At 32.1% G+C, this 21,342-nt stretch overlaps 1 protein-coding gene and 1 pseudogene across 3 annotated transcripts; both read left to right on the top strand.

The window, feature by feature from the left end:
- Window positions 1-4,145: 4,145 nt before the first annotated feature.
- LOC146902841 (Alkaline-phosphatase-like family protein) lies at window positions 4,146-12,733 on the top strand. Of its 2 annotated transcripts, none has more exons than XR_015022111.1 (20): window positions 4,146-4,527; window positions 4,618-4,652; window positions 4,741-4,862; window positions 5,733-5,822; window positions 5,987-6,106; window positions 6,248-6,331; window positions 6,467-6,544; window positions 6,863-6,988; window positions 7,076-7,165; window positions 7,995-8,030; window positions 8,131-8,186; window positions 8,721-8,853; window positions 9,918-10,362; window positions 10,460-10,551; window positions 10,641-11,187; window positions 11,352-11,469; window positions 11,576-11,621; window positions 11,877-12,033; window positions 12,121-12,204; window positions 12,308-12,733. XR_015022111.1 is itself a non-coding variant. In XM_085733958.1 (20 exons), exons 1-20 carry the CDS (start codon window positions 4,277-4,279, stop codon window positions 12,446-12,448), a joined length of 2,847 nt encoding a protein of 948 aa, XP_085590084.1. In that variant the 5' UTR covers window positions 4,146-4,276; the 3' UTR covers window positions 12,449-12,733. The 2 variants fall into 2 exon arrangements, 1 of the variants encoding a protein (XP_085590084.1); XM_085733958.1 differs by having other exon boundaries at window positions 11,576-11,617.
- A 1,460-nt stretch (window positions 12,734-14,193) lies between these two features.
- On the top strand, window positions 14,194-16,354 carry LOC146902840 (soyasaponin III rhamnosyltransferase pseudogene; annotated as a pseudogene). Its single transcript, XR_015022110.1, has one exon. The product of XR_015022110.1 is annotated as a soyasaponin III rhamnosyltransferase pseudogene (transcript).
- The last annotated feature ends 4,988 nt before the right edge of the window (window positions 16,355-21,342 follow it).

Below are 21,342 nucleotides of genomic sequence, written 5' to 3'. Positions count from 1 at the left end.
AAGAGTTATTCATGTTTCATCTTATATATAAATAAATATATAGCCATGAGACGGTTCCTTCCAATATAATTCACCATCTATTTCTCCTAAAAACAACACAAAACTTGATCCGTTCAATATTCTTTTTTTTTTTTCACTTTGGATATTGCAAAGCAACAATTTACACTTGCATAGAAACAAGTGGGGTAGTTTCGTGTGGTATAATGAATGCAATTTCCAGTACGGTAAACGAAGTAGCTTTGGCATACGTACTGAGACATTTTTTTCTTTTTCTTTTTCACTTACGGAATTCTCTTCCACTTGCGCATGACAAATGTTACTTCCATTTGTTTCTTCTACGCTTATCATCGTATCTGTATTGAAAACAAAGTACTCTAGTCTAATCTTTTTACTTACAGAATTTCAACTGTAATATTTATTGGATAAATAGTTAATTTTTTGGAAGTTATTTTTGTAAATAATCATTCAATTCAATATATTGAAATTTGAAATATCAAAATATTAGTTTATTGCATTTTATCATAACCTCTTCAGTCTCGAAGTGATCATTTTCAACCTTATGAACCATTACCTTTGACTTTTGAGGTAATCCCACAAGTTATTTACACCTTCTTCAATCCCCAGAACATTTTCCGTACTCTTGAAGATTTCATTGCTCTGCACTAGAGCATGACAAACAAAGTCTTCATAGTTATATCGCTTTAGTGCAACAATATCCTTCCTTTACCTACCGTTGGTTGTCTTATTCTAGTCTCGCCTGCCAATCTTGGCCTATATTTAGATGTTTAATTACATTTAGTGGGATAACATTCCTTCAACGGGTTTGAATGATTTCATTAGAAGTAGACTGAATTTACCTGAATATAGTTTTTTTTTAGATTATTAGTATTTAATCAGAATATAATTTTTTCCTTCACCTTGATTTTATCCCACATGATTTTTCATCGAAGGTTTTTAATGAGAAAGTTGAATGGGTACTACATTCTAACTTGGTTTTTGATCTAGTCCTTCGTAATATCCCACATTATTAGTATTTTCTTTTTTAATGATATTTATAGAGTGTTGCAAATGATAGTGGAATGGAGGGGATGCCATAGTTAGTATCAGTATGTCTTTCTTTTCACATGATGCTTTTGTATTTTATTGTTTAACTTAGGACCCGTCCTCCTAAGCAATTAGTCTTTAAATTAAACTCATTAAGCACTTGAGTCTATTCCATTAGTTGAAAGTAATTTTTTTCTTATAATATTGAGAGAAGAGTTTGTGTACATGGAAATAAATTAATTTTCATATTTGAATCATCTCAATTGTGAATTTGTTTTTTGAGATAATTATATGGATGATAAAAAGCATGATACCTCACTTGTATAATTTAAGTATAATTTAATAAGGCTCTTTGGTAAATATATGAGATAACTAATAAACTAACTTATAACCGATGACTTATTCTCTAAAAAAATAAGCGTTGACTTATAACTTAAATTTATGGTTAATAGTTGATGATTGATAGCTGATAATCTAATTGAAGTGTTTCATAAAATTAACAATCTAATAAATATAAAATGATATTATTTTTTCACAATAAAATAACATTAATACGCAAATATTTAGATTTTTTTTTGAGGAAAATATTTAGAATTTTGTAATTTAAATTTACTCAATTATGTCTTTTTGAATAAATGCTAACATGTTTACCAAAAAAAAAAAAAAACCCAGAATTAACAATAATCTTGGGTGTTTAGGTAAAGTTTATGTTTTATACACAAAAAATGAAGACAACTCTTTGGATCGTCGACTGCCTATACTGCTAACATATCACCCGTTGAATTAATCCAGTCTTTCTTGCTTGAACTGCATATCACGCTCATCTCTAAATTCAAAGGAAGGATTCGAATCTTCAATTTCATCTCCAAAATCGCAACTTTTGCAAACATAGGGGGCCAAAAGTGCTATTAAGCCTATTTTTAATTTTTTTAATTCATTTTCTTTTTTTTTCCATTTTTTTTGTTTTGAAAAAATTTAAAAAAAGAGGGAAAATTAATAAAAATCGAAAATAATGAAAAAATTTTAAAAAATTGGAAAAATTAATAAGAATGAAAACAAAAATCTGAAAAAAAAATTTCGCATGACATGTGTGTATATACATACCACATCATTAAATCATTTTAATAATAAAAAAACTAAAAATCTTTTAAAAATAACAAAAAATCAGATTATTTTTAAAAAAAATAAAAGATTGATTTTTTTAAATTTTAAAAATAACAAAAAATCAGATTATTTTTTCGAAAAATAAAAGAAAAAAAGCAGAAAAGACATTTAGATTTTTTTTCAAAATTTAAAAAATTAGAAAAAGTTCAGATTTTTTTCAAAATTTAGAAGATATTTAAAAATACTGGAATTTAATTTTCAAAATAAAAAAAGTTTAGATTTTTTTGCGGAAAGAAAACTGGAAAATATTTAAAATTTAAAAAATTTGGATATATATTTTTTAAAATCCAATTACAATATGAAAATTAAATTTTGAAAATCGTATAACCTGAAGAAAAAAAATAAATTTTAGTTCAAAAGAGATTGGAAGAGCAACTTGAGGTACTCACTTTTTAAATTTTAATGTCTCTTAAATAAGACACTTTTTAAAATTTTACACGCATTAATAATTCTTTTTACAAAAATATTCCTATGTAATTCAAGGTTCTCAGATTTTTTGCTAAATTTTTAATTAAACTAAAATCAATTTTTTTTCTTCAGATTATATGATTTTTAAAATTTAATTTTTCTATTGTAATTGGATTTTAAAAAAATATATATCCAGATTTTTAAAATTTTAAATATTTTCCATTTTTTTATTTCGCAAAAAGATCTAAACTTTTCTTATTTTGAAAATTAAATTCCAGTATTTTTAAATATCTTCTAAATTTTGAAAAAAATCCGAACTTTTTTCTAATATTTTAAATTTCAAAAAAAAATCTAAATGTCTTTTCTGCTTTTTTCTTTCATTTTTCGAAAAAAATAATATGATTTTTTGTTATTTTTAAAATTTTAAAAAAATCAATCTTTTATTTTTTTAAAAAATAATCTGATTTTTTGTTATTTTAAAAAAAAATTTAGTTTTTAATGTTTTTTTATTATTAAAATGATTGAATGATGTGGTATGTATATTAAAAAATAATCTGATTTAGATGGGATCAGGGGGGTTTTCGAAAGAATCTTCATATTTCAGGGTTGGAATTGAAAGAATCTTTTTTACAGGGGGAAAACCGGAACTCGCCTAAATTACAGGGGGTAAAAACATATTAACTATTTTTTTTATTTTTAAAAAAAAAGGAAAAAAACCGAAAAAATGATTTAATTGTTTTTCCAGATTTTTGTTTTCATTCTTATTAATTTTTCCAATTTTTTAAAAAATTTTCAGTATTTTTTTCATTATTTTCGATTTTTTTTAATTTTCCCTCTTTTTTTAAATTTTTTCAAAACAAAAAAAAAATGGAAAAAAAAGAAAATGAATTAAAAAAATAAAAAATAGGCTTAATAGCACTTTTGGCCCCCTATGTTTGCAAAAGTTGCGATTTTGGCCCTTCATATAAGTGATGTGGGTGCTATGTCAGCGTGGACCAGGTCAAAATTGACCATGGGGGCCAAAAGTGCAACGAAAACGAAACATAAGGGACGGTTTTGTAGTTTTCAAAGATAGGGGGCCAAAATCGCAATTTTGTCAAGCATAGGGGGCCAAAAGTGCTATTAAGCCTATAATTTAAGTATAATTTAATAAGGCTCTTTGGTAAATATATGAGATAACTAATAAACTAACTTATGACTGATGACTTATTCTCTAAAAAAATAAGCGTTGACTTATAACTTAAATTTATGGTTAATAGTTGATGATTGATAGCTGATAATCTAATTGAAGTGTTTCATAAAATTAACAATCTAATAAATATAAAATGATATTATTTTTTCACAATAAAATAACATTAATACGCAAATATTTAGATTTTTTTTTTGAGGAAAATATTTAGAATTTTGTAATTTAAATTTACTCAATTATGTCTTTTTGAATAAATGCTAACATGTTTACCAAAAAAAAAATAAAAAAAAAAACCCAGAATTAACAATAATCTTGGGTGTTTAGGTAAAGTTTATGTTTTATACACAAAAAATGAAGACAACTCTTTGGATCGTCGACTGCCTATACTGCTAACATATCACCCGTTGAATTGAATTAATCCACTCATCTCTAAATTCAAAGGAAGGATTCGAATCTTCAATTTCAACGAGAATGGAAGAAGGACGTCGGAAGATCGGAAAGTGGCAATACATATGGCCGATGTGGATAACACTATTACTTCATCTCATCGCCATTCTTCTATTCACCACCGGTTTTCTCCTCACCAGAACCGAACTTCCTCATTACAGCCATTGCTCCGACGTATCTCACTCTCCATGTTTTCCTTCTTCTCCCAATAACGATTCCTGCTGGACCAAACCTGCAATTAACCGTCTCGTTATCATCGTTCTCGATGCTCTCAGGTAACTCAACACTCGTCAGTCCATCGCAACTACCAACATTACCAATTTACCATTAATTAACTTTCTTATGCTATCTTTTCTGTGTTTTAGGTTTGATTTTGTTGCTCCCAGTACCTTCTTTCAAGGTTAGTTATCTCTATGTTACCACTTGTGATGTTTACTTCAATCTTTGCTATAAATGATCAAGTTGATGACATGCTTTTTATGTCATAGAAACTAAACCCTGGATGGATAAATTGAAAGTTTTGAATAACATTTCATCCTCACGACCCTCTTCCGCTAGGATTTTTAAAGCTATTGCTGATCCACCTACCACTAGTTTGCAGCGCTTGAAGGTATATACAATTCCATTCTAGTTATCACGTTTTATCACATTTAAATTTGTCCGTCACAAGGTTATTAGGACTGTGGATACTATGGATTATGATATCCTACATACAAAAACACCCTTCACTGATATGTATCTTAATTTGTATCCCTAAACACCCGTTGGTGGATATGGTAAGGGTCTAAAACCTCCTAGTTATCATGGAGTTTTGTTTGATTTTGATTGAATTATGGATGCTTTATGTTATTTATTTTTGTTTATGACTTGAGTTTTGAAGTATCTTGAAGTTTATATATGATATTTGAAGTATTCTGGAGTTTATATGATATTTTAAGTCATTTTTTTTTAATGTATCTTACGATACACGATACAATATACGATTCAAAAAAGTGGTCAAACGACACATGATACATACCCCGATTTGACTACCATGATTTAGGCTTTGTTTGGTAAGGCTAGTTTTTGAGTTTTTAGCGGATACCATAACTTACAAGTTCATATTAGCAGAATAGACCTGTTTGGTAACAATTCTTTCTCACGGGCTTATAAGATTTTTTTACTAGCTTGTAGCATTTTTTGATAAGCTACTTCAAGTAGCGTTTGAGCTTGTAGCTTATTATTTTTTTCTCTTAATTTTACCCTTGTTATCTTAATTGAAAAAACTTAAATATTAAATGAAAATATTCTTTTATGTCGTTTCACATTTATCAATTTGTTCAATCTTTAATTTTTCTCAGCCCTCCAAATTCAACCAGCCTGCTTATCTGCTAGAAGCTCATCAGCTATTGATGAGCTCTCAGCTATCCGCTACATTTTACCAACCAGAGCCTTAATGTTTCATTGTTTGAGCTGATAGCTTTCATCTGTTCTTTGATAGGGCTTGACAACCGGTGGACTTCCAACTTTTGTTGATGTTGGTAATAGCTTTGGTGCACCTGCTATTGTTGAGGATAACTTCATTAACCAGGTGATCCTTTCTTTTCAATTTTTCCTTGTCTCTAATATTTATGGTTTGAAATATTGTTTAGTTCAAGACTGAAATTGGTCCTTGTTCTACATTTCTGAATTTGAATTGCCGACTAGGCAGTTAGATCCAATTTTTATTCTAAATACATATATGTTTACCTACAGTTGTTTCAAAATGGGAAGAAAGTTGTTATGATGGGGGATGATACATGGACACAGTTATTTCCTCATCATTTTGAAAGATCCTATCCATACCCTTCTTTTAATGTCAAAGATCTCCATACGGTAGGCCTTATATTGTGTTGAGTTTGACTTTCGATTGAATTTTTAATCCTTGCAATACCTGTTAATTGAGCAGTAGTGGTTTGCATCTTCCTGTCTGGTTTATCATTCAGCTACTGTAATATGGCATTGCTTATATTTTAGGTTGATAACGGATGCGTTGAACATTTATTTCCATCCCTATATGAAGAAGATTGGGACGTTCTTATTGCTCATTTTCTTGGAGTGGTATGTTTCATATCATTTTGTACTATGCACCTAGCAGTCATGATATCCATATTCTGTATCTTGTTATTCCCATTCTCACCCTTCATCATTTAGATAGGAAATGTCACCATGTCCTGTTTTTTGATTGTTATTTAGGATCATGCTGGGCATATATTTGGTGTTGACTCAACTCCAATGATAGAAAAGTTGGAGCAGTACAATAACTATTTAGAGGTCAGTTTTGGTAATTACTAATTATGTTTAGTATGTGGTCTACTCTACATCGTTGTCCGTTCCTTTTCAGTTTTCACTATGTTAAGTGGCACTTTTTGTGTTAACTAGTTTTTCTTTTATGGCCTATGCTTTCTGCTTCATTTATCTAATCATTTTTTTTGTTATATGTTGTCTGACAATATATGTGGGTTAATGGTATCTCTCCTGCATTTTTGGTTGTCTGATCCCAATTTCATTGTCTTTTATCCCAATTTCATTTTCAGTTTTTGTTGATTCCCATGCCTAGTTAGTAACCAAACTAATCTAAATTTTCGTTAGAGAGTTATTGAAGTGCTGGAAAATCAGTCTGGACCTGGGGGCTTACATGAAAATACTTTGCTTGTGGTAATGGGTGACCATGGGCAAACCCTAAATGGTGATCATGGTGGTGGGAGTGCAGAAGAGGTGTGTACCACACTTATGGTGTCTGTTGATATGCTTTACTTGATCAATATATTTTCCCCCATGTTTACATACGATAACATCTTGCAGGTGGAAACAGCCATTTTTGCCATGAGTTTTAAGGAGCCTCTTTCCTCTGTGCCTCCAGAATTTGACAGTTATTCTTGTCAAATAGATCTGGTATTTACCATCCCTTTAAAATTTGAAACATGCATAGACATGATGGTTTGCTGGTGGCTCTAAGAACCTTTCTCAACTTTCAACAAATATTTGCCTTTTCTTCTCCATGCTAACTGCCTCTAGTATTATGCTAGAATAGTCAAGATGGAAAGGACAAATAATTTTTGAAGTTGGGAATGACAGAATAACTGATAGTGTTACGGTATGGTATGGATAAATAAGCAGTTTTGGAGCTACTGGAAAAATGTAACATTACATACATAATATTACCTAATATATCGTTAGGTAGTATTATGTATTTACTTTTACATTTTTCCAATGTCTCCATAATTACCTATTTATTCATAGCATAATATTACCTAATATATCTAACTCAATGAATATGCTTGGATACATTATCATTGTACTCATGGGCAGGTGACCCTGTTACTCTTATCTGACTCTCAAGATCATGAAACTGAGTTAGATCTATACTCCCTCCGTTTCAAAATGAGTGTCACTTTAGCGAAAAAAAATTGTTTCAAAATGAATGTCACTTTACATTTCCAATACAACTTTAATTTTTTTCTTCCAACTTTACCCTCAATAAATACCCCAACTTTTCTCTCACACAATTTTCAATGCAACTTTAAGTTTGTCTTTTTCTTATAAAGTAAGGGCAGTTTAGTAAAAGTGTTATGTCTAATGATTATTTCATTCCATTTCTTAATCTGTGTGCCAAAACCTTAAACGACACTCATTTTGAAACGGAGGGAGTATATTATAATTATATGCTTGGATTTTAACTATTTTTTTCCGGGTAAATTATGTATCTTGTCTTACATATCAGGATGGAAAGAATGTCTGTATCAGCTCTATGCAACAGGTCAGGAAAGCTATTCTGTTTTAATAGTATTTTAAATTTTGAAAACTGTGTACAGTTTAATTTGTTCAAAACCTGTATTTATCCCTATCATTCTTTACAGCTTGATTTTGCAGTAACAATGTCAGCATTGCTTGGCATTCCTTTCCCTTATGGAAGGTGCAGTGTAAGAATCTTGTCTACGTTACTGTTGTCTACTTTGTTGTTATATTTGCCTATCTACATAATTAATTGTAATTGTAATGTATTCCTTAAAAAAAGACACATTAGAGGAAAAAGCATTGAAACTAAAATGCAAGTAATGGGTCTGGATACTTATATATGTATGAACAGTAAAGTTGATAATGTTACCACTGCAATTTTTTTTAAGTACCCCTTTGATTTTAAAAAATATACGGGTATATGCACGTGTACGGTGTACTCTTCTAGTACTTTAACCAAACTCTACCTATTACCACTGTCATCAGAATATTGCTTTTGCTAAGCCATATTGCTTGGTCATATCGATATATTGTTGGCTCTATATGGCCTGAATCCTATTCTTGTATCACTTCCTCAATCTGGAATCTTCTATTTTGATGTTTGGTTCTGTATTTTCATATGGCATGGCATCATGTGGTATCCCATTGTTATAGAAATTTCTTCACAGGAACTAAGTTAAGAACTCACAAGGTAATCTTTTTCATTCCTCAGCATTGGCCACATCAATCCTGAATTATATGCTTTAGGAGCTGGTAGTTGGAAATCTGATGCATCTAAAAAGCAGCCAGAACCAGATATCTGGATGAAAAATTATGCTAATGCACTTTGCATCAATACTTGGCAGGTATTTGTTGAATCTTTGGTTCTTAATTCTAAATTACCATTTCTACAATTTTGCTGCTACTTATATATTTGCTGGCTGTAAAATTGTTAAAAGGACCCTGATGGTGCATTTAAAAAAGTTGGGATATCTCTATCCTGGCTGCTGCATTTGCTCTTACTTTGCTCAAAACTCAGTGTTGTCTCTCATTTCGTTTCTCATTTAACAAATTACTAATTTTCAAAGATCTGAATGCTTATATTTGATAAAGGATTTGCTGCTGGAATTTGATAGTTGACTCCACTTGCTGCACAAACACCTAAACACACAGTTCACTATAACATTTAAATATTTTCCAGACTGAACCAGTGCAGCTAAATTATCTTTTCCTATTTGATGCTACTTGGATTCCCAGATTAAAACTTGTCTTTTGTTTTATATATGAAAAAAAACCTTTCGCCATTTTTGTAATAATGCAAGTAAAATTTAGTTTCAAATCAAAATCATTGCAAGCCCATGACTTGGAAGCATTATTCCTGATAAATTGAAAAGCATTATTCGTTATAAGTAAAATCCTTTGCCCTTTTACCCTTTTGCCCTTTTCCCAGATTAATGGGCTCAAATCAAATCATTGCAAGCCCAGGACTTGGAAGCATTATTCGTGATAAATACAAATGCTTGGGGGGGAGGGAGGTTGTTATTAGTGCTGAATTGACAAGTTTGTTAGGCCTTACAACATAAGAAGTGGAGAGTTGAGTAAAGAGTAGGAAATGAGATGTATGTTTGAAATAGTTTCTCTAAGGATCTTTGCTCTATGAATATGGGGGTCTCTTTTCTGTAATAGCTCTTGTTTTGAATCTATAATACAGCTTTCTATTTCTCTTGAATTAGGTTTCTGTCACATTCTAGTTTTTTATACTTTCAAAATGACTTCTTATATTTCAAGGATAGAATCTTGGGCTTTACTACCATACCTTTTTTGGCTGTTTACTTATGGCAATTTCAAAAAGATATTCGCAGAAGGGAGAGCGTGCACATGTGTACGGAAGACGTCATTTAGTCATTTCAACAGTTTGCTTCTTTTTTAGGTGAAAAGATATATAGATGCTTACTCAGCTTCGTCAGCTGTTGGATTTTCCCATGATGACTTATCCCAAATAGCAAGTGTTTATGCTCAAGCAGAGAATCATTGGTTGTACTCCACCAAAAAGCTTCTGCTTGATAAAGACAATACCAGTGATGCATTGGTGCCTGCACTTAAGTGGCAAATTGATGCATACTTCAAATTTCTAACAACAGTTGCCGAGTTAGCTCGTTCTAAATGGACCGAGTTTGATTTAAACATGATGGGAACTGGCATCGGAATCATGTTAATATCACTTATATTTCAAGTTTTTGCTATCTTAAGGGCGACCAAACAACATGGTGTAAATTTGTCGTTGTCTGGAAATTATTCAATTATCACTTCCTCAACTTTTACATTATTTTTACTGGGAATACGCTCATTTAGTCTCCTTTCGAACAGTTATATCTGTAAGTGTGAAATTCTTCACATGCTTTCCAATTTGTATATCTAAAATGTTTAAAATTCATAGTCATAATGTGAATCTCAATTAAACTTTGTTGTCAGTGGAGGAAGGAAAAGTAGCAAATTTTCTTTTGAGCACATCTGGGATTGTGGCATTACGGCAATCAGTTGTCAAGGAGAAGCTGGTAACAGAAGTATGTATTTAGTTTACTCTACTTATTTTGTTTAAAAACTCAGTATTATCTATGAACTTTCTAGCATGCTAAGGTATGTGTTCCTGCAGAGCATTGGCTTCCTTCTTTTGAGCACCCTGTGCCGATTCGCCATCGAAGTTGGGCTGTCCAAGCAGGCTGCAACGTCTGCTTTCATGAAAGACAACAGTTCATGGATGGCCAGCTTAGCATCTGATTTACCTGTTTGGGACTATACAGCAAAACTTATACCAATGCTTGTTTTGATTCTGTTAGCATTTTGGCTTTACAAGGCCACCAATTGCAGCTTCTTTGATTGGCCTTGGAAGTATGTCATACTGGGTACTATCTTGAGTTATATGCTAATACTAGTGCATTTGATCACAGACAGTGATGGATTTGGTGTTGCACTGATGCCTGAAAGCATTGGAAGAACTTATATTCCTAGAATTGTTTATGCTATTGCTTTGGGACAATTGTTATTATTGGCATGTGGTCAACTATTTAAGCATAGCTGTTCAGATTGCAAGACAAGTTTAGTTGCGAAAACAACTGCCATGTTGTCTGCATGGAGTTCACCTGTAATCCTTCTTTCTGGAAAACAGGGTCCCATAATTGCCTTCGCATCCATAGTTGGAGGTGCTCTTTATTTTTGTGCTCATATGCTGTATACTTAATTTCTGTACATGATTCTTCAGACACATTTCTGGCAGGCTTTGTTTATGCTGTTAATATTTGTAGATTAGCATTGGTTTTACTTTCACGAGCTTAAGAAATATGTTGTCTATGAATTTACCTTCCAGGCTATTGCATTATGAGGTTGGATAATATAGAAACTGGCAAGAACAGACCTGGCAGAAGTTTTTCTATCATGCAATGGAGCCTCTTCGCCACATGTGTCTTCTTTTGTAGTGGTCACTGGTACTTTCATAATTTAACTTTTTTGAGTTATAACTATCATTTCTTTTCAAAGATTGTGTATAAATTCACAGCTTTATTGCTCTTGCATTCTGTTTGTTTTTTTCAGGTGTGCATTTGATGGTCTCCGCTACGGAGCTGCATTTATAGGGCAAGTAATATGTCATGTGTGTGCTTATTATTTTTAAGGAGTATATATCAAACACTTGAGATACATTTGGTGTAAGAATGTGAAATTCTTGCACAATTAAACAAAAGTAACCATTGCAATCTGCCTATCTTAAAATTGTTTGTCTGGAGACCTGACTCATTGGTTATTGGCTTTTAAAGGGGGTTTTATATCTTTCTGGTTTTACTTTTATTATTACTGCTCACTCGGTAAATCAGTTATAATATTAATTCATTTTCAGGTTTGAAGAGTTTATGCTTGTTCGCCAAGCAATCCTTCTTACGATTGATACCTATGGTTTTTCTATCATCCTTCCAGTATTTGGACTCCCATTTCTTGTAGCAACTAAGTATCAGGGTAATCTTGGAAAGCATTTTCTTTTCACACAATTATCTCAAGTGAGTGTTCTTCTCCTTTTGTAGATCCTACTTGATCACCGAATGCTTTGCTTGATCAACACAATGACCTTTCTCTGTTTTATATAGATGTATACAACGTACGGGCTCATAACAGCAGTTATAACCACTTTCACTATACTGTGTGTCACAATTCAAAGGCGGCACCTGATGGTAAATGGGCAATTTTTTATTTCAATAATTTTCTTTTTGCCTATTTCCAAATATTTGATGCCAGTATATAATACTAAATGCATATTAATATTAAATTTTGCAGGTTTGGGGCTTATTTGCTCCGAAGTTTGTTTTCGATGTCTTTGAACTTGTTCTTACAGACGTTTTGATTTGTTTGGCCTCAATTTACTATTTTGATCAAGGGAATGATGATGATCTGGAACTGAAATCATCAAACTACTGAATAACACACCAATTTATTTTTTACTTTTTTTACCTTTGCTTCTGAGCTTCCATAGCATTATACTCTGCCGATTTACTTTAGATTGATATTGATTTTGTTTGTTTGACACAGCACAACTGTGAAACCGAAAGTATATGGTAGCAGACAGACTTCAATTTGTACTCTTCCTTTTGCTGCATAAAATTTTGCTGTTCCCTGATTTTGTTATGACAATGCGACAATTTTAAGAATGTACACTCTTCCCCGAAAAAAAGAATATACACTCTTCACAGGATAGTTATTAAATGCTTTGTGATCACTACATAAAAAAAAAAAAGAATATATATTATATTTGCTATATTTTTGGTGTCATTGAAAAAGATAAGTACTCCCTCCTTCCCTCAATACTTGACCTATTTGGAAAAAATATTTGTCCCACAATACTTGACATTCTCAGATTTTTATGCAGAATTTGACAAATTTACCCCTTATAAATACTTTTTGTGGTCTCCATGTAAAAGTTTGTAGTGGAACAAAGAAAGTAATCATTACTTAGAAGTGAAGGTTTAAAAATAATAAGGGCAACTCAGTAAAAATATCATTCTCTTTCTTTTATTTTTACATTTTTCTTAATCTGTGTGAAATGGTCAAGTAGGTCAAGTATTGAGGGACGGAGGGAGTATGATTTATTACAATTTGAAAATGAGATATATCAGTAAGTATAATTTTAATCAAAATCAAAATTTTATAAGAATTACTTTTCGTAATTTATAAGCATCAACGCAATAAAAAAAGCGCACAAATGGATAATCCTTGTAAATAGACATTGTCTTGAGACATTGGAGTGTGCTCTCTCAAGGTCTTAGGTAGGTGTTGGACACTACATTAGAAAATAAGATTGATTGATTCTTTTTTTGAGGGGATATACTACTACAACTATTATTATTATTATTATTATTATTATTATTATTATTATTATTATTATTATTATTATTATTATTATTATTATTATTATTATTATTATTATTATTATTATTATTATTATTATTATTATTATTATTATTATTATTATTATTATTATTATTATTATTATTATTATTATTATTATTATTATTATTATTATTATTATTATTATTATTATTATCATTATTATTATCATTATTATTATCATTATTATTATTATTTAGGGAAATGCTAACCTATGTCCTGTATATCAATTAAAGAAACAAATGTGACAAGAGTTTCGTGGAACTTATGTAATTAATATTTAAAATTATGGGTGGCAAAAAAAACCAAAAAATTGGATCGAACTGTTGAATTGAATCGAACCAAACAAAAAAACTGAACCATTACTAAACAGTTTTGAAATTGAACTAAAATAGTTCGGTTCAGTTCAAAACAGTTCGGTAACTAAAATTCGACTTCGTTTATTTTTTTCTTTTTCTTTTTCAACTGTACCTATAATATTTTTTTCGTTTTCTTTTTCAACTGTACCTATAATAACATTTCAGTTCGGTTCAAAACAAGTCGGTTCGGTTTGGAACAGTTTAATTTAAAATGCAAACAATTTAGTTCAGGTAAGTTATTTTAAATTTACCAAACAATTGAGTTCAATTCGGTTCAGTTTTCATCTCAAACCGAACCATGTCCACTCATACTTAAAATATGGAAAATATTTTTTCAATACACAACATAGACTTGACTCTTGTCATTATGATTCTATCTTTACGAGTAGCACGCGATAGACGAAACCCACGTGACAGGCAAGCTCCACGAGACAGTGGAGACGGGTCTTTTCTTGCATATATATGGGTTCAACTGAAAGAAAAAAAACTCAAAATCAGAGTCTTACCACTACATCCATTCATCCTTAACTCTATCTTTAAACCGTTCCTATCCTATGGGTTCAACTGAGAATGAGAATGGAAATTTCAAGCCTCTTCATGTTGCAATGCTCCCATGGCTAGCTATGGGACACGTACTCCCTTATTTTGAGTTGGCCAAAATTCTTGCTCAAAATGGTCACACTGTCACCTTGATTAACTCTCCCAAAAACATTGATCAAATTCCTAAGGCGCCCAAAACAATTCAACCATTCATCAATTTGGTTAAATCACCTTTACCACATATAGAACAACTACAAGGTGAAGAGAGCATGCAGAATATTCCAAAAAATATGATTGGTTATCTTAAGTTGGCTTATAACGGTCTACAAGACGATGTTACTGAGATACTCAAAACTTCAAAGCCTGATTGGGTTTTCTATGATTGTGCAGCTGATTGGTTGCCGGCAATTGCCAAAAGCCTTAACATTCCTTGTGCTCATTACAGTATACTGGCAGCTTTGAACGTATGTTTCTTTAATCCACCGAGGGATCAAGCCATAAACATGTGTAGCCCACCAAAGTGGCTTCCTTTCGAAACAATCGTTTATCTCAAACCTTATGAGCTGATGAGAATAAAGGAATCTGTTAAGAATGAGTCTGGTGGAAAAACAGTCACTACTTCTGATACCAGCAAAGTATTCACAAGTGCTGACATGTTTATTATCAGAACCTCTAGAGAACTTGAAGGTCCATGGTTAGATTATCTTTCTCACCGATACAAGGTTCCTGTGCTTCCTGTTGGAGTGCTTCCACCATCCTTGCAGATAAGAGACGACCAACAGGAAGAAAACAACCCTGATTGGGTCAAAATCAAGGCATGGTTGGACTCTAAAGAATCATCTTCTGTTGTTTACATTGGATTTGGAAGTGAGTCAAGGTTAGATCAACAAGATTTAACTGAGTTAGCTCATGGAATTGAACTTTCTGGGTTGCCTTTCTTTTGGGCTTTGAAAGATCGTAAAGACGGTGTATCTGAATTACCTAAAGGATTTGAGGAAAGAACAAAACAACGTGGAATTGTTTGGAAAACCTGGGTACCCCAGATCAAAATCTTAGCTCATCCATCAATTGGTGGATGTATGAGTCACTGTGGTGCAAGTTCTGTCGTTGAGATGCTTCATCTTGGGCATGTTCTTGTCACATTGCCTTATATACTTGACCAGTGTTTGTATGCAAGATTACTAGAAGAAAAAAAAGTGGCTGTTGAAGTACCAAGGAGTGAGCAAGATGGGTCCTTTACTAGGGACTCTGTAGCCAAAACATTGAGGTTGGTAATAGTGGACGAGGAAGGAAGTACGTACAGGAAAAATGCTAAAGATATGGGAAATTTTTTCAGTTCAAAAGCTCTTCACAATCAATACATTAAAGATTTAATTGCTGCTCTTCAAAAGCATAGAGTTCATTCCGACAATTAAGCATATTTCATGTGTTTCTCTTTCAATTGGTTTTTTTAATCTTATTGCAATATTAGTCCATGAGATGTTGATGTCAGTATTGTGGAAGATGTGAAGGTTTTGTCTTGGAGATGGAGTCTAACTAGGTTGGATATCCCCTCTTGTATGTTTTATGAGTGGTGTTGGGACCCGATTGAGTGTTTGTCACAGGTTTTCGGGTAGGGGGAGGGTGCTGTCCGGTTCTGTGCTGGTGGTGGCCTGTGTGGCAGTCTGCTGCTGTGATAGCAGAGCTGCGGCCAGGCAGTTTTTTGCTGTTTTGCGGTTTCAGGTTGGTGTCGCTATGCCCTTGGAATTTGGTGCCTTAACCAGATTGCAGGGTCATAGCTTCTGTCATCTCATTGTGTGGCTTTTGGGGCTTTTTTCTTAGGTGTTCCGGGTATATCCAGCACCTCTTTGTAGCTCGTTGCTTTGCGTATCACGTGCGTCTTGTGCGGATATTGCTTAATAATATTTGTTGTTTCAAAAAAAAAAAAGATGTTGATGTCAGTTCATTGTCAAGAGTTTGACTTTGTAATTTCATGGACAAAGTTCAAAAGTTTGATCATTGTTACTTACCACCATTAATAAAAAAATTCTTTTCCTCGTTATTTTTAAAAGTCCAAGAGATAAATACTAAACGATTCACTTGAGTATAGGCCAAAGAAATGATCATGAATTTGCTCTATTTCATTCATGATTCTGATGTGTAGTCTAAGTTCAGAAAGGGCTAGGGAGCTTATATCGATTGTCATTATGGATATTATTCTTTTGGAGATTCCTTATGAATAATATCTAGTCTTGTAAATAATAATTTTGTTTTTTTTTTTGAACAAAGTAAATAATAATTTTGTTAAATTTTAGAGTATTGTCCTTATTAATGTGATGGTCATGGATAGTTATTTTTATTCAATATGCTTCGGTGCTTTCCTATCGTGCCATATCTGGACATATACTAATTCTCATATCTCTTCATTATCCTCGTCATGCACGATGCATACAAATTTGTCATGCACGATGCATACAAATTGGATGGTTTTTTATGCTATTATTCCATAGAAAATTGTTTATGAACAACACTTGCTTCAACTAAGACTATAGGTAGAAATTCTTCAAAAAGACTATAAGTAGAAACTGTAACCGTAGAAAAGCATTTACATAATTTTCCAAGTTGTGTTTGATATCCTGTCAATGTACTGATATATAGAATTTAATTTGTATACAGAATTAGTGTAAAAATATTTACACTATTAATTAACCATAAGAGTAAAATTGTTTAATTTTATGTTTCATTTTACATAATTTATGATTGATTGATTGAAGTTAAGTGTCTATAATTTGTTGAGAGTTTCCATTTTAAGTAGCTTTGTATGAGAATAGCGGTGCTGATACTGTTAATTATTTCTACAAATTTTGACATTTATGTCAATTGAGTTTGACTTTTCTATTACCATTTTGACCTAATTTGCCCAATTGTTCTCTTGTTATATTTTGATTTGCCCTTTATGTGCTTCTGCTCTGCAATTTTGTCATGCACCAATCTCTGGTCTGTTTTTTTTACTCGAAGGATGTGCGTGAACTAGTGCAATGGCAACATCTAGTAAATTAAGATCCATCTTTCAGTAGCCTGGATAGACCACTGCACATCGTACAACACATATCCAACATAGCTGCTTCATTAGGTAGATCAGGTAGCTTTTGAGAATGCATGAAAAATTCATTTCTGTCTTCTCTGCCCACTATGTTGAGAGGCAGTGAAGTAGATCTCCAGCAACACATGGGGATGTAGAGAGCTTCTTCAATTATGTGCATTTTGATCTGAAGTTGCAAGCAACACATTTTGATTAAGCGACATCATCATGATTCTCGTGGATTATAAGCGACATGTTATTGCATAACTATGCATTTCAACAGGGAACGAGTGAAAATGTTCAATGAGGCCTTGTATGTATTCTATGAAGTTTTCCCACTGTACTGGAATTCATCACGAATGTCTCTAGAGTTTTGCCTCCGACCAGCCTGTCTAAACATTCTCCGGCTTTATAATTTCCATCTACCTATTTCCGAATATTTGATGCGAGTGTAGTATACTAAATGTATACTAAAATTTTGTAGGTTTTGGCGGCTTATAATTTGCTATAAAGTTTGTTTTCGATGTCTTTAACTTATTCTTACAGATGTCTTGAATTATTTGGCTTCAATTTACTATTTTGATCAAGGGAATGATGGTAATTCCGAACTGAAATCATTAGACTGCTAAAGAACACACAATGATCATGATATTTATTTGATTTTTTTTTTTTTTTGTTTGTGTTTAACATAGCTAAAGTGTGAAAGTATGTCGTAGCACATGGTCTTCAAAGTTAGTCTTCCTTTGCTGCAGAAAATTTTGTTGTTCACTGATGTGACAATTTTAAGAATATATCCACGATAGGTTAGTTATTAAATGCAATTGAGATTCTAAACTGAGACCGGTTCAATTGGTGAATGTGCACAAAATAAGATAAAATAATAAAGCTAGAAAAAATAATAAAATTGAATTAGGGTCAAAACTAAATAGAAAGTTCGATTTTAGTAGAGTTGGACTAGGAGGAGGAGTTTTAAAGAAAGTTTCTGAAACACTGCCTCACAACCATCCTCTTGAACCAGCTTACTGATGGCATTGCTACGACAGAAAAGAATTTCAAATCTGTATTACCATTTCTAAGTTGTTGGACCTTTGTGCATTGTTTCCAAAATGCCTCTTTTTGAGCTAGCAACTGGCATAACCTTTTTTCGGGGAAAAACAATATATATTAATGCGGTTCTAACTCCCTAAGATGCTGAAACTGGTTTGTTGAAGGCTTTAATGTGGTTACATTAGTTGGTTGTTTATGGAGTTATCATTCAACTGGATTGTGAACTAATAGTGGATGGTATCGATGGAGATTAGACTTGTGCAACCGAGTTTGACTCTATTTTGTATTTTAATTAAAACTATATAAGATTAGTTTTGTTAGGAAGCTAACAAACCTTGTTGTTCACACCCTTGTGAATGTGTCAATGTTTTATATATATACATGCAAGCTCTCAGATTTTGTATTTCAATTCATCACAGTATTAGAGATTGTTTCGGATGCTGTAATCACACGAGAATAGAAAATGAAGAAAACATGTTAATCTATATACTACAGAAAATAAAAAATATTTAGGAATAATATTTTTATCATTAACTAATCAAAAGTTTAGGATCTGTTTATTTTGAGAAAAAACTATCTTCTATTTTTAATTATAATTATTAAATGATAACGTGCTTCTTTTATATTTCAAAGGTTTGAACAAAACAAAACAAATTTTAAAAAACAAACAAAACAGAAAACACCAAAAACCGCTTTTGTTTTATCAACATTGTAAAAACAAAAATAGATAAAAATAAGGTGACAGTTTTTTTTTTTTTTTTTTTAAGGTGACAGTTTTATATAGCTAAAGTAAAATAAAAACATTTCTTAGAGAAAAATATTCTTAACCAACACTATAATGATTTTGGATTCTTTCAGATTCTTCATCCATTATTATTATTAGAGATCTTATTATTATTGGTTGAAATCTCCTTGGCATGGAAGGCTTAAGAGTAGCGAGTTAATTAGAAGAGAAGAGGAAGAATTATATGAATTTGGAATCAGGATTAGAGAACAATTTCCAAGTTAATTTGTTTGACGATTATTACTATCTTATATCCTATAACAGGTGAGTCTATCTTCATTTTTTAATTGGGAACTTCTACGGTGCAGTCAGTAAACTGACTTTTTTGAAAAAGTTAATTTTGATCTGAATGTTTGATTCATTATGATCAATAGTAATTCATCTAGTAGTGCTTGCAACATCTTGGACTTACAGGTACTATTTTATCGTAGGAATCTTTAACATGCAAACAGAGTTGATGATAAAATCTTAAATGTTACACTTTGTGGGGTGTTACGCTTAAAACAAGGTAGGGTAAAATTAGATTAAGTGTAATCTTGTTAATCTAATGAATTGATGATACTATGAGGACTGAACTTTTGATGCCATTGTACAAAGAGTGGGGTGTTACTCACTACATTTTTGATGTTATAATGTTAACTTCACCAGAAAAAGCATTCTCATGACTTTCCTTTTTAATTTCCTTCTAAGTAGATTTGATCTTTTGCAATTTTTGGATCTTGATGGACAGCTGTTATATCTTCCATGTTTTGGGGAGATTTTTGTGATTTAATTAATTTCTTTCTAATTTTTCATTTAATCACAATGAAACTCTTCCATTTATAGGAACTCTCTAGTCTCTAACTGCACAACTTTCTTGGGCTACAAGGTAGCGTAGAATACACCGTTGGCAAGGGTTATAGTTTATACTTTACATCGTTCTTCTAACTCATGAGAGGCACTTTCACTCCATTGCAATCACCTCCCCTTCATATTTCAATTTTCGATTTTTGCTTGCGCTTGTTGTATCCATGGTGTAACACCCCGTTCTCCCAACAACGTAATATTAGTTAATTTAATCAGAGTAACCACACAACGGAGTGTCACACTACTAATCAAAATTTCATAAATAGGAAATATCTATTTATTTAAATACCAACATTTAAATTATCTTACAAACTGCAGCGGAATAATTCTTTAAAATATAAATTTAACCAAATTCAACATCAATAAAAATCTTGGCACAAAGGCCACAACATAATTCAACTTTATTCTAATAGCAAGTCCTTTCCAAAATATGTGATACATAAAAGAAATGAGAAGACACTCGCGACGATCCCCATCCTAATATGTATCAGAGCCCTAGACACTTGAGCCAATCAACCTACAAGCCATCATTACCTGCACATTACCCACGGTCGAGGCAACATATACGCAGAAGGGGTGAGAAACTTATCCAATAATAATAATATATAATTCATCGAATTAATGAAAACAACAACATATCACAACATGCATCATTAATAAAGTATATAAATAAATACATAAGCAACAACGTAATTAATTTCAGCAACAAGGTACAACAACAACAACAACAACAACATTATCCACAACGACACCGACAACTCGACAATGCTACAACGACAACAACGACTCAACAATGCTACGACAACAACAACTACTCAACAATGCTACGACAACAACAACTATGCATCATGCAGGTGGTACCAATCTACGCGCGTTGAATGCTAAGCATTCCAGGGCATAAGCCCCCAACAGGTGAATGATAAACATTCCAGGGCATAAGCCCCCAACGGGTTGAATGATGAACATTCCAGGGCATAAGCCCCCAACAGATGTGAGTATGCAAATGTACTCAACTTGTGTATATCAACATACAACTTCAACAGCGACTACAACAACAACATATGTGCCTAAAACAATTATGACACACTCCCCAACTTTGACATTAGATGATACAACAACGTCAACAACGGAATCAACAACATAACATATATTTATAAATCAATTACATTCAGCTCAAGTCTAAAACATCCCCCAAAAGCAATTAAGTTTTGATCAATAGAACATAAGTCAAATATCCATAAAACACCTCAACTAAAGCCCTAACACTTAAGTTTGAAGTTGGGAAACCAAC

The sequence above is a fragment of the Medicago sativa genome, chromosome 8 (genome assembly GCF_051527215.1).
Source record: "Medicago sativa cultivar Bolivia chromosome 8, Bolivia_mono, whole genome shotgun sequence".
In the NCBI taxonomy this organism is placed as follows: Eukaryota; Viridiplantae; Streptophyta; class Magnoliopsida; order Fabales; family Fabaceae; genus Medicago; species Medicago sativa.
This window is presented reverse-complemented; position numbering and strand designations above follow the sequence as displayed.